This window comes from Ascaphus truei, chromosome 9 (assembly GCF_040206685.1).
Source record: "Ascaphus truei isolate aAscTru1 chromosome 9, aAscTru1.hap1, whole genome shotgun sequence".
In the NCBI taxonomy this organism is placed as follows: domain Eukaryota; kingdom Metazoa; phylum Chordata; class Amphibia; order Anura; family Ascaphidae; genus Ascaphus; species Ascaphus truei.
The window spans coordinates 6,958,196-6,972,684 of NC_134491.1; the positions used below are offsets into that span (position 1 = coordinate 6,958,196).

At 42.0% G+C, this 14,489-nt stretch overlaps 1 protein-coding gene across 10 annotated transcripts in view; it reads left to right on the plus strand.

Annotated features, from left to right (window-relative positions):
- The window catches only part of RYR3 (ryanodine receptor 3), a 488,303-nt gene that overhangs the window by 438,705 nt on the left and 35,109 nt on the right, over nucleotides 1–14,489 (plus strand). For all 10 annotated transcript variants that reach the window (XM_075613258.1, XM_075613259.1, XM_075613261.1 and 7 more), the window contains 10 exons: nucleotides 1,977–2,024; nucleotides 2,570–2,669; nucleotides 3,807–3,886; nucleotides 5,054–5,130; nucleotides 5,485–5,558; nucleotides 6,654–6,671; nucleotides 7,262–7,342; nucleotides 8,410–8,498; nucleotides 10,372–10,500; nucleotides 13,262–13,366. In XM_075613258.1, coding sequence (XP_075469373.1) covers nucleotides 1,977–2,024; nucleotides 2,570–2,669; nucleotides 3,807–3,886; nucleotides 5,054–5,130; nucleotides 5,485–5,558; nucleotides 6,654–6,671; nucleotides 7,262–7,342; nucleotides 8,410–8,498; nucleotides 10,372–10,500; nucleotides 13,262–13,366 — 801 coding nt within the window. The remainder of the gene's footprint in view (nucleotides 1–1,976; nucleotides 2,025–2,569; nucleotides 2,670–3,806; nucleotides 3,887–5,053; nucleotides 5,131–5,484; nucleotides 5,559–6,653; nucleotides 6,672–7,261; nucleotides 7,343–8,409; nucleotides 8,499–10,371; nucleotides 10,501–13,261; nucleotides 13,367–14,489) is intronic.

The window sequence follows — 14,489 nt, forward strand, 5'->3', positions numbered from 1 at the left end:
TAAAGAATATTATTAAAGATCATTGGCTCATTGTGCATATTGATTCGGATCTAAAACCATATCTTACCTCAATGCGCTAGTTTTACTTCCCAAAATCCAAGGGCCTGGCTGATCAGCCAGTGTACTGTCCCTTTAAAGGTCTTGAGACATCTGATGGAGGTTATTTATTAAAGTGTGACACTGCCTATCGGGGGACTATCACACGGAAACTCCCATAGAAGTCCAAAGGAGTTTTCATGCAATAGGGCAGGGGTGGTCAACTCCCATCCTCAAGAGCCACCAACAGGTCAGGTTTTTAGGATATCCCTGCTTCAGCACAGGTGGCTAAATCAGCACTATGGCACTTTAATGAATAACCCCCACTGATCCGTGTAAAATGTAAAGTTTCATTAAAGTGTGGAGGCTGTTCCATGTGTACATTTGCATGCATTACTAATTCCTTTCATGCTCACAATACACGTTTCAGTATTTCTCATATCAACTGTAACCGAATTAATCATTCACTTTGTTTGTCCATGCCAATATATTAGCATGACTACATGCAGACATCGGGCATCTTACTGACGTCACTGCTGGAAACATGCTCACATTGGTTGTCACGTATTAGAAACGTAATCAGAATTCCCATACAACTGATAGCAATAATTCTGATATCGATAGGTTACAGTACATATGAATAATAGGAGTGGACAATACATTTCTCCAGATTGAAGCTAGGTGGGTTAACTCATGAATCCCTTGCACCCAATGGCTTAAATGAAGTTACATTATTTACATTTTTATAATTTGTTGTTCATGTGGGTTATATGTGTTTAAGTGTTCTGAGGATCTGGTGCACTGTCTATGTACCTTTGTTACAATTGGCTTTATTATATTGTGACATTTGTGTAATTAGGCATACGGTAGATATCTGGCATTTGGGCTCTATTTCATAACACCACTAGAAGAAGCCACCCTTCTGAGCAAGCTGTACTAGGTAACTTCATAACCACATCTGGAATAAGTTACAGAAATATGGCTCTATGACACTAATGAGATGCAGGTACATACACCTAAGAGTTTAAAGATACTGGGCTTCCTCTGAAACGTGTTCTATGCTTCACTGGGAACTATGAGATGATATTACTACAAGCACCAGCATTGTGAATAGCTTTAATTCTTTTGCTTTGACGACCTTCACGACTTTGACCCACATAAGGGGTAATATGGAGCAGAAACCACGTTGACCCATCTGTAATGGTGCGATGTACACAGTGGATATGTGGAGCCTGTATTTACATGCAGGCTTTGCCTGCTGACAGATTGCTTTTGGCCAATAGAATAAATACTGTAGAGCTTAGATGTTAGTGGATGGCCCAAGCACTCACGAGATATTGTGCGGAGATCATTCGAGAAGGTTACTTCGTCTTTTAGTAGTGCAACTTTTTGCATCATGTGCCTCAGGGTGATTCATATATTTATATTGCCTGTTTCAGTGCCCTTTATATGTAGGTCAATATGTCTGTCTACCTTCGCGCATGATTCTTTTACTTAAGGACTACTCGGCTATTCCTTAAACATTATACTTTATACATGGTATAACCATGCCTTTCAGAAGCCTTTGTTATTACCTTCATTTTGTTTGTTTGTATGTTTTATGATTTTAATGATTGGTTAATAAGAGTATGTTTTTATTCTGAATGTATGCCACGAGACCTGTTACAGAGTATTACATTACTTCATTTGTTTTCACTTTTTGAGTGTGCAGCATTTAAATCTCATAATGGCCTTTTTTTAATGTTGCCTTTTGTAAGCGCAGCTCTCATGATCTTTTCTTAGCGATATCTTTGCGAGCCCTGTATGGACTGTTCCAGATCTGCCGTTGTATTTATCTTTGAGTTATATAGGTGACCGGTACCCATGTTCACCATTGAGGTGACACGGAATTGTACTCATGCGGACTCTGATTTTTACCTTTATCTGTTTCTGCAACACAGAGCTGTCAGAATGAAGAGGAGGATGAAGAAAAAGAAAAAACCTTTGAAGTAAGAGCCCTGTTTTTTTACTAATGTAATAACTGAATGCTCTAACCCACACTGCAGTAAAACGTTACAGAGCTAAGCGTAAATGCATGACGTACTCACCCTTCAGTTCCACAGATGCTTCCACGTGCTAATAACCACAAGGTGACATGTTACTGGCCCTCATTCTCTCACGTCCCAACTATTGTAACCCTGTACTGTCCAGCCTTCCTGCCCCTCAGGCCAGTCCCTAGGGTATGTGCCGCCGTTAAGCAAGCACTAAAAACAACGCCTCCCCCTCCAAAAAGAAAAAAATTCCCCAAAATTGTTTTCCCAAAAAATTCCCCACGCCCCCTAGGTGGGAAGCAGTGGGTCTCCGGAGCTGCTCCCTGAAATACTTACCTCCTTAAGGTGTGCCAGTATCTTGGCTCAGGTTTATATGGATGGCGCTATATAAATAAAGATATACAACAGACATATACTGTCTCCTTACCAATGCTTTGCACATGGCGAGTATATGCAGATAAGTGCAACATACACAAATATTGTATTTCACCCTGTGTGTCCAGGAGAAAGAAATGGAGAAGCAGAAGACCCTGTACCAGCAGGCCCGCCTGCACGAGAGGGGAGCTGCTGAGATGGTGCTACAGATGATTAGTGCAAGTAAAGGTAATGTGACAGGAATTATATGTGCTGAGGAGGCACAGATGCACCCTGCAGAGTCAGCGACAGAAATGTTTGCAGCAGCCACGTGCCACATAGGGAATAGAACACTAAGATGCTGATTAGGCTGAAGTCTATAATTGTGGGGGTGATGAAGAGTGCCCTTCACTGGCACTCTTCCTTCATTATTTAGGACCTAAATCTGCATGGAGGGAAGCGAGGACAAAACTTTCAGCCGAAACAAAAGTACTTTCCGTACTATAAATAGGCACAATCAGTTAGTGTTATAATGCACTGACTCAGCAGATAATAGTGTTACATGAGGAGGGTAGTCGCAGCAATAGTAGGGGGGTGCATGGAGGAATTGCTGCCTGGAGAGTTTATAACCATAAACACTGCAGAAATGCAGCAGCTAAATCTTGGTGTGTGAAATTCAAAGACCACTATCATGCATCTGCTTAACGAGCGATCCCTACATAACAGCTGCACTTTAAACCTACCGGCATGAAACACTATATATATATGTTTTATTTTTTCGGGATTTCTGCCATACCTGATGAAGGACCCTGAGAGGTTCGAAAGCTTGTAACATCTCAACTACTTGTTGGTCCAATAAAAGATATCATACCCCCTACCCCCTCTCCCTCCTCCTTTACTACCTGGAAGAAAGGACCCGCCTTTTTTGCTTATTAAACATAGAGAATCCAGAACTGATTATTATATCACAAAATTACTAACTTCTCCAACACTAAGCTAGACAAAGCACTGTACTTGCCTTACAAACATCAGTTGGTTTGGAAAGTCCCTGTGAAAGGCTTCAGTTACTGAGTATTGACCACTTTACATGGGTCTTCTTAATTCCCAGTTACTTTATTATTTTACTCTTGGATTTCCAGAGACATTTAGGGTCATTAAATCTGACAAAGTCCATTTGAGTTCCCATGAATGAATATAGGATACATTGATACTGGATGTGTGCGGCAACTTTTCCATCAGAAGATGCCATAAACATGTGTGGCCTCCAAATAACATAGCCCCTAGTTACTAGGAGAAATGTAGATGCTTCATAGCTAACCTCCCAATTTATGATCAATGTCCTTTAAACATTTCCTTTAATGTTCTAAAAAGATCTTCTCCACTCAGGTGAAATGAGTCCAATGGTGGTGGAAACCCTGAAACTTGGAATCTCAATTTTGAATGGAGGTAACACCGTGGTGCAGCAGGTAATGTTAACTGAGCAGCACCGCTAGAGATTCTGTAACATGGCATTTGATGGATGAAGACATGTTCATTGAAAAGTATTTGGTTTAGGTTGAAGCTGTGTCACATTTAAGTGGATTAGAAGTGGACTCTGTAAGGTTACATGTTTCCAATCTACCCTTCACAGGTAGAGTTGCCAGGTGTCCTGTATTGAACTGGACTGTTCTGTATTTGGACACTCCATCCAGTAAATAATTACAGGTAATACTGGACATGTATGTGTCCGGTATTACCTCTCGGGATATCGTGACCTGACAGCTTGGGGGCCGCGAGATTTCCCAGAGCAGGGAGAGAGCAGGGCTGTTGCTAGGGGACTGGGCAGCTTCCTCCATCCTGATTGGCTGCTGCTGGGTAATGCAGCCAATCAGGAGGAGGTGTCAGGAGCCTGGGGGTGGAGCTAAGGAGAGGAGGAAATAGCATGGAGCGGAGAGAGTGGTGTGTGTCTCGAGCGTCGGTGTGTGTGCGCATGTGTTTCGATCGTGTGTGTCTCACACCTTTCACCAGTGTGTCCTGTATTTTTGGAGAAGCCACCTGGAAACCTTATTCACAGGTTTACAATAAAAAATGTACACCCTGGGCACCTCACACTAGTATTAGTAGAGAGCAGGAACAGACCAGGCACAGGGAGTGTGTTCTCATCAGCATACACTTCTCAGAGGTTCTAATATTGACACCCAGTGACGGTAGCACTGAGGTTGGGCAGGCACCATTGGAAGGGAGGGCTGTATACATATTTCTGCAGTCCTTCGTTTGAACGTGGAGTTGTAAGTGAGGAAACCAACATGTCTTGTTATCTTCCAACGTGTGCAGGTGGCCCGGATTTAAGCAGTTATGTGCCACCCCGGCCAATCTTTCAGAACTATGTGACTGAGTTAGATGGCAGCTGCAGGCCTGTCAATCATTTTGTTGACCTTGTGATTAGTTTTTGCCACTTTCTGTAACCTTTTAAACTAAAATAGAGAGATTACACATTTCATCATGTTGTAATAATTATCTGCTGAGCGTGAAATGGTTAAACTAGCAAAGTTGTCGGCATGAACTGGATGTGATTTGAAGATTGCACTGCGAGCACCTAATGACTTTCATTATCAGCGATGTTCCAAAATACCAATATGGTTTTTATTTCCCAGAAAATGCTAGATTACCTCAAAGAGAAAAAAGATGCTGGTTTTTTCCAGAGTTTGTCCGGCCTGATGCAGTCATGCAGGTGAGAATAATCTGCATGTGATGGAGGCTTTTTGCATATCTGTTAGCGTGGAGACTTCTTTTTTGCTTCACCCTTGAGAGGACAAAGTGCTATTATTGTCGACAGCCAAGCACACAATTAGGCAACAAGCTTTCCTGACGATTGAAACACAATACGCAGCCAGTCAATGTGAAATGCATTATGATGTCTAACAAAGGGCCCATGTCCCACACTCTGATCTTGTTTTCTTACCCCGCTGAAAAAGGTGCACAACGCACAAGGTCAGTGGGAGAGTTTTGACTAACCACACTAAGCCCCCTCAAACGTATGGGTGGCTCGGATTCAAGAGGCTGATTCTCTGTTCTTTGTTCACAGTGTTCTTGACTTGAATGCGTTTGAAAGACAGAACAAGGCGGAAGGTCTTGGAATGGTCACGGAGGAAGGAACTCGTAAGTATGAGGATGGGGGAGGGTGACACTATTTTTCATTATCCCCTTTCATGAATGAAATAAGAAAAAAAAAAAGACAAACACACAATTACTATATGTGTCATTGGATGGTGTGATGAGAAGACAAAGAGGTGGGCAGAGATTTGACTAAGTGGTGTGTGACAGAGCTGCTCAAATTACATTCAGTAAAAAGCGTTGTAAGCCTGCAAGCCAAGCCACGGCATGACCAGTAAGTAGGTCCTAACGTGGCTTGCAGGCTTAGAACGCTTTGGCAAAAGGGTTTAACTAAATTACCTTTACTCACGAGAATATTGAAGTATTTTACTATGTATTTTGTCACATTGGATGTAGCATTGGGCATTTCTGTCTTTTGTTGTATAAATTTGGCCACACTCAGTAGCCCTCCTTTTGACACTAATATATATATATGATATGATGTGGTGGGTTTTGGGGTTTCGAGTTTGCTGGGATTGTGTGATTAGTAATTACATTCAGCGTCATTGTGTTTGTTACCGTTTAAGGGAGTGCGGGTCTATGCTTGTGATAGGTTTCAGGATCCAAGACGCAGTCCTTGTTGGGTTCAGCTACAGATATTCTCTCTCTTTTCCCCACTATAATATACTTTTACTATACACACATAGTATCTGTGTAACAAAGACAGGATGTAAGAAGTTTGTGGTGTAACAATAGATAGAGTTCTTCTCCAAAGCTGCATATCTGGAAGGAGTGATGATCTGGAATTCACAAACTTCATGAATTGACCAGAAAAGAGCTGGGATCCCTTAACAATTGGCTTTTATGGTTAGAAGACTCAAACTATAAAGCCTTGTATTATGTCAGCAAAAGCACTGAACCAAACTTTAAGTCTGCGCATCCATTTTATGAGTGATTTGCCACAGTGTTTAGGGACAAAAAAATCATTGTGCATTAACATCACTGACCAGGTTCAGAATACGTTATTGTCCATAGTGTTATTTTCCACTGAACGGTTCTAACTGTGCAATTGTTGTAATACTCACTAGTCTCCCTTTCTCTCCCCCCCACCCCCTCTCTCTCTCCTCCCTCTCTCTCCATTCTTCTCTTCTTCTTCTCCAGTTATTGTTCGGGAACGGGGTAGGTGATGTTTCTGGTTTCCCTAATTTCATTGCATACATGTTTGAGCTTCATGTCGTGCGGCACATGTGCACGCTTGATAAACTAACGGGCCATTTTTATCTGATCAGCCTAGATCTGTACACATTAAGTAGTTATTTCATCTGCTCATCTTGAATTTTACTTGTTTTTATTATTATTTAGTCATTTATTTTCCTGCCCTCCATGTTTTGCTACCACAAAGCCACTCTTTGGTTTATGTATCATCAGCTCCTTGTAATCTAACAACAAATAAGGCTTGTGCAGTGTGTGGGGACTTACTGTGTACATCTGAGCCTCCCCTTGTGTATTTCAGAGATCATCAAACACAAAGTGGCATCATGTCTTTGTAGCAAAGTGTATGGCAAATCCCCTTACTGGCACTAAGCAAACATTTGAGATATTTACTTTTTTTAGGGAAAATAGATGTCAAATACTGGTATGCATCACTAAGATAACCGTTTGGGGTCAGCAGTTTCTGTACCTTGTTACCTCTTTGCCACTTTGCAGGGTCTTCCAGTAGTTAATGGGTATTATTGTGACGAGTGATAACATGACAATAATTGTCCTAGGTGAGAAAGTTTTGCAGAACGATGAGTTCACGCGTGACCTCTTCCGGTTTCTGCAACTCCTGTGTGAAGGCCATAACAATGGTAAGAAATTAGTATCTTTTTATTAATAATGGGAACTGGCATATATGCTTTTTACGGCAAATACTCTCATTAGTCACCGTTGTCATAATTTATTGTTATTGAGTGTTTCTCATTGCTGTATACATTATTGCACAAATAAGCCTTGCTCACAAAAAATATATCATTATGTCTTGGGGACCGAGGCTCACAGAGATTAAGTGACTTGTTCAAGGTTACCGGGAACTGGACTCGGTTTTATACATGTGTCTCCCTATTAAGGGGCCAGAGCTTGAATCACAACTGTACGGTAACCCAAGTTACATAGATATCCTGCGGCATTGTACACACAATTGTTATGCTTTGTTTCATCGTACACGATACATCACACACGACTCATTTTCATTCAAATATCAGGAGCTCATTAAGGGGCAATATCTGCAGCAACTGCAGTATATGGGCAGAACTGGGCTGTGAGACATTCAGAGCTTCAGTGATCCCTAAGCATATATTCAAAATCATCTCGTCCTACGAGGGAAATAACTAGTACGTGCCACTGCTGCGTCTGATGATTTGCCCCTCTGTGCTAGGTACGCCTGCCATGCAGGTAACTTGTTCAATGCTGAGCCTGCCATGCAGGTAACTTGTTCAATGCTGAGCCTGCCATGCAGGTAACTTGTTCAATGCAGAGCCTGCCATGCAGGTAACTTGTTCAATGCTGAGCCTGCCATGCAGGTAACTTGTTCAATGCAGAGCCTGCCATGCAGGTAACTTGTTCAATGCTGAGCCTGCCATGCAGGTAACTTGTTCAATGCTGAGCCTGCCATGCAGGTAACTTGTTCAATGCTGAGCCTGCCATGCAGGTAACTTGTTCAATGCTGAGCCTGCCATGCAGGTAACTTGTTCAATGCTGAGCCTGCCATGCAGGTAACTTGTTTAATGCTGCCTGCCTGTGCATTATTTTATAAAGAGTCTGCAGGTATAGTAGATCTCACATTGGTATCACTTTAACCACAGGACACTGACAATGGCATGGTGTGCTCTCTCGTAATATTTCACCGCTAAATATCCTTCCTGATCTATTTTTTCAGACTTTCAGAATTTCCTTCGAACCCAGATGGGTAATACGACCACCGTGAACATTATCATTAGCACCGTGGACTATCTTCTCCGCCTCCAGGTAGCCACCAGCGTTAATATAATGTATTAATATTGAGCAGGCAGACATTCGCCCTTCTGGGATAAGTGTCACCATCGTCACATGAGTTGTTAAGAAAGCCTGGACTAGCTAAGACGTTAAGATAGTACATGTGGTTGCACCAGACACAAAGCACAGGCGTTTGGTTACCACCCAGACGTCAGCCTTATGTGAGAATATATTAGTGAGCTGCATTAGTGCAGGGGAGCACACGCGTTCTTCACAGATATTGCACATGAGCCCTAAGGAACTCATACTTTTCTTCCCACTGCAGAGATGTCTGTCACGTCTCATGCATAATAATGTCAGCGATTGATCCGCACATTGGCATTGAAAATACCCATAACACATTGAGAAAATATCCTTGAAAATCCGGTAGGACAGTAATCTTCAATACGGTCTGCCTCTGAGCCATGGGTGATCTACCGCGTTCTCATTTTAACATTGACCAGTACATTAAGATGATTTGAATAAAATAAACATAGAAAACCTAGAAACCTAGAACACATTGTGTTATCTGACTGATGCCTTCTGGAGCCAGCAAAAAGCAATCAGCAAGAGCAGCACATGCAACCGAACAGTGAAATGCCGGCTAAAGCTGCTGCATGTTTAATCAATGGGCTTATTGTTGCTTGGCCCCAGCGCATACAATGGGAATTTGACTCCCTGTATAATGCAGTGAGGGATATCTTACATCTGCGAGTGTTTAGCATTAGAAATGTGATATTGTTTTCAGTTAACGGTAGAAACATGGGTCTGTATTTGCCATTTGGCTTATGAGTTTTTTTAGTGGAAAGGAAACAAGAAAAACTACTTTATGCAGAGAATATTCATTAATGCAGCTTCCATGTCACCCGCTTTAAGCTGTGTTAGGAACATACTGTAGAATAGGGAACAAGCGAATCACATATAATAACGTATGGGGTGAAAGTAAATCATTTGTAAATACATGGACAAGGGCGCACGGATTCGAATGAGAAAAAAAATGTATTGTGCCATAAACAACGTTTGGCGCGCTGGCCTTTGTAGTGGCCACTTTCCGTGAGAAAGGCCATCGCGCCGAAACGTTGTGTTAATGGCACAATCTATTATTTTTTTCATTCAAATCCGTGTGCCCTTGTCCATCTATTTACATTGGATACTCTGGCTGAAATACAGGTCTAAGGCTGCGCCTGTAGTGCCGGCGATGGCGACGCGTGACATCACCCGTCGCCGCAAGCGAAAGTTGTATTTCGCTTTGCGGCTGCATCGCGGGCGACCAGGCTCCTGATTGGTTTAGGGGCTGTCACATGAGGCGACTGCCCCTGAAAAATCAAATAATTACGGCTACCAGAAATCGCGTCGCTCCGTCGCTTTGTCGCCGTCGCGCTTACTAAAAGCGCACGCGGCGGCAGCGACAATGCATTTTATTTCGGGAGACGTTGCGACGCTGTCGCCGGCACGATAAGCGCGGCCTTACCTAGGACTGAAGGAGCAGCGGTAAATGTTCCATTTCTAGGTCGGATATGTTGGTGTGCAGCAAGAATTCAAAAACATTAAAATGGTTATATTGGGAAGGAATAAAAATGGCGGCACAGTTCTCTCGAGTGAATTAAAACTCATTTGAAACTGCATTGCATTACTGTATTTACTCTGTCATGTGACCAGATCTGCAAAATCAAATATACTGTTACTTTCGACTGTGATAAACTTGCTGATTATTGCCCCTTTTATCCTTGTTTATTACCACCCCCTATCTATCCCCTGCCTGCCGGAGCAGCACGTACCCCACTTGCCTCCTTGTGACAGCTCCCCCCAGTGGTGAGAGGTATATGTGCTGGTGATGTAACTGTGGCTCCTTGTGCTTGCCCTGCAGGAATCTATCAGTGACTTCTACTGGTATTACTCAGGGAAGGAGGTCATCGATGAATCCGGACAGCACAACTTTTCCAAGTCTCTGGCTGTGACCAAACAAATATTTAACTCGCTTACAGAATACATTCAGGTATGATATTACATTCTGCATGTACAGGTGTGTGTGCAAATACAACTGCATTCAAATGAGCCAGTAGAACCTGTAAGAAGACTATTGTTCTACTTTTTATGAGATTTTGCAGCTTGCCTATTTGTTTTGTTTTCTTAATTAATTTAAAGTAGCAAAACATGTGAAATCTTTGAGTTTTAACGCATCCTTTGATTTCTACAGCAGGTTTTAGCCACCTCCCCTGCAGTGTAAGAACTTTGCAACACGTTCCTGTTTGTAATAATTTGTTGCCAATGTTCCCAGCAGTTTGAGCTGTAAACGGTAACAGTAGGCAATGTTACCTTAGTAATATCAGGATAAATTGTAGCTGCTGAGTTACGCTGACTGAAGGATTGATTGAAACTGAAAGGCGGCCATTTAGTTAGACACACAATCAGGATTTATACAGATTTATAACAGGAGCACCAAACGATTGCTAGCGTAGGGACGAATGTAGAATTATACGTTGTCACATGCTTTACATATAAAAAGAAGTGGGGGGGAAACTTGCAGGCTGTCTGCACATGAATGTACAGTATGCTTTACAGGGTCTGTACAATTCAGTGGCTTTCTGACTACATTGTTAAGCAGATACTACAGTATAAGTCTTTCAATCAACAATGGTTCATGTTAGACCATTAGAGAAGCAATGTGGACAGGACATGGGTTCCGATACTTGTGTCCATTATCAAGGTGTAGACAAAATGGGACACGTTTTTAAAAAGCCATACATTATCATACACATTTTGTTGCTGTTATATTGGACTTCATTTTATTCTGTTCTAGCAATAAAATATCTGTAAGTATTTGTCAGGCTTCATGAATTAAGAATTTCTAATGGCGAGGAAGTTTGTTCTTAGAAGTCATTGTTTGCAGCATGTGCGATCAAATTATTTAAATTCAAGTGAGAATAAAACATTCAGACTATTTTGTAGGCATCTATCATTTCTGGGGGATTTTCTCCTAAATATATTGAAGGAAATGCAGGAATCACACCTATATCCCCTTATTAACTGGATAGTATAATACAGACTGATTATTAATCACACATACAGTACAGTATATTCCCTTATTAACTTGATGGTATAATAGAGGCTGATTATTAATCACACGTATATCCCCGTTACCAGCTGTATTGTATAGCACAGACTGAATAATGATTGGAATAGACATTTCCTCTTTTTTTACCCACTCCGTGTAATATAAAACAAATATTGACTTGCTTCCTGTGAATCTCTGGCTGTGTGAATGTGGGACGCTGCTCAGGGTTTTATCTGTAGCCGGGAGGCCTGGCACACACATTAGAGCTGTGTCTTGTCTGCCAGAGATTTGCTTTCATGGAATTCTAAGACAGATGCGTCCTTGATGTGTACGATCTGCACTGGAGCAGCTCACAGTGCGACTACGTCTGTGTCCTGGCTCCAGATAACTGTACCTCATTGCACATCACAGGGACACATTATTCCGCCACAGCTACCGACTCTGCTTTTAAATGGATAAGATTGGAAGGGGTGGAGTGGGATATGTCCCTTGGGCATTACCTGCTTCCTAGTGTCTCAGTTTGTCTGATATACCCGTTTATGTGCATCTATGTCTCACACAATGTTATTGTCCTCCCTCCCACATTGTTCTGTGGTGCTGAATATGTTGGCGCCTTACAAATAAAATATAATTATATGTCATAGTAACTTACATTTTGTGAAGACTTCCTGGTATTTGCCTGTATTCTGATCTAACAATAGGACAGTGCAAGAGATAAATGTGTTGTAATAAAAGCCTGATCATGTATATACTGCATTACATCAATGTAACAAGTTTCTGCCAAAGCAAAGAAGAAAGACGAAGATTTCAACATGGTGAGAAGATTAGTTGTATTTAGGGACGTATATGGGGAAAATAAAGAAACATATTTTTTTCTGACCCTAGTTTTATTAGCTGTATTGGTCCTGAATATATGCATATTCATTGTAGGTTGTGATAACTTTTAGAGGACCAACATAACGGTTATTCACAGATGAAATTAAAGTGTACAGTGCTCTCTAAACCTCGTAGGTTCAAACCTCAATTATCGAAAGCTCTGTACATATGTTGATCCGCTAAAAGGTATCGCAACCAACAACAAATGTGCATCTGATTGAGGTATGAGGATTGCAGGAGAGGGCAGAACTATGAAGAACCCGGAAAGGTCGAGAAGGGTAAAAAGAGGGGTTCTGACAGTGGGCATTTTATACCGAATGCCAGACATAAAATGGGTAAAGAAATGTCAATTATGTGAAGCAGAAACACACAGCAGCAAATCTACCCGTCTCACGTTGGATTCCTAAGCCTGTGCCGCCTGCAAAACAACATACAGCGATGAAACTGAAGATATCAAGATGTTTGGTGTGGAAATGAAAATAAGCACTCCACTTTTGTCCCTTTGTTCTTTCCTCTTTTACAGCGATAGCCCTAAAGACCGAAGCAACTTGTAGAGCTTAGTTTCGGTCATGAAAGTACAGAGTCAACAAGGGATACTTGTTTGGTCCATTTTCAATTGTCCATGCGACCTTGTTGCTGTTAATTATGAGGCAGGTAGCAACTGAAACACAAGATTGTGCCGAGATCTGCATTCTTGGCCACTTCTGAGAAAGACATCATGCTACTCTCTATGCCGAGCTTCAGATAGATCCCAGTGTAGGACCTTGCTCTTGCTGCTCTGTTCTCTGTTGTTTCCCACTCACTCTCTGTCTCCCTATTCTTGTAGGGTCCGTGCATTGGGAACCAGCAGAGCTTGGCACACAGCCGGCTCTGGGATGCTGTGGTAGGCTTCCTCCATGTCTTTGCGAACATGCAAATGAAGCTGTCACAGGTAATGAACACCTTCAGTATGTCTGAATTTATTGTGGTATATTCTCAAGTACACTCTGCCTTCGTGCTGTTTCATTTGCTCCAATATGGAACGGGTTACAGCTGCAGAACCCCCATTGTGGCTGTGAGCACCCTAATACAAACACACAGCGCCATCCCACATGTCCATGCAGTCCCTCTGGTGTATACATATAGTACGACAAGGAGGCTGGAGTGTACTCCACGGTTATCTAATGATAGTAACTAGACGGGAAAGTTGTACGTAAGAAGGTTTCCTGCCTAAATACTGACTACCTGACTCTCGCCGGTCTCTGGAAATATACATTTGATGCTCAGAGGAAATCTGCTGATTGGGACCAATATGTGTGACTTATTAACGAATTAATTACAGTGCAAGAGAAAACCATCTCCCTGGCTTCCATGTTGTGAGCAAACTTGAATGACCCTCTTACATGGCAATAAGATAAAAGAGATTCTCTGGTTGAAGCACGTTATACACACACACACACACACACACACACACCGACAGACGTAGTTGTGGCTTTTATGTCCCGTGTTTGTCTTTATGTTCATAGTTAACTTTCAGTGATTGAAAACTTCACCTATTTTCTTCTGGAGCAAAACAAGCTCTTTCAGCAGAGAAAAGGTTAAGTGCATACGGGTCAGTGCAACTTTGATGACCCAAAGAAAACTCCTGTTACTCACATGTGAATAACTAATGCTGGCACCGTCAGAAGGAGTTACAACTAATACGACTGCTTTATATATATATATACAGTGGTTGACAAATCACCAAAAAATCTACTCGCCACACAAAAAAATCTACTCGCCACCTAGTACCAAACGTGTGCTGCTTGGGCCAATATTTACTCGCCCGGGGGTAAAATCCACTCACCCGGGGCGAGCAAATGTATAGGTTTGTCGAACACTGTATATATATATATAGCAAATAAAAAGATCACTTGTGAGCACATTCACATGTCTTAGACAGGTCTGCAACCCTGCTTTTCACCATTATCCACAAGCATACAGTGCTTCCACTGCAGCAAGGGATTCTGGGAAATGACATGCAAATGAGCACACAATGTGTCACCTTTTGTCTGAAAAAACATTGTTCCATGGAG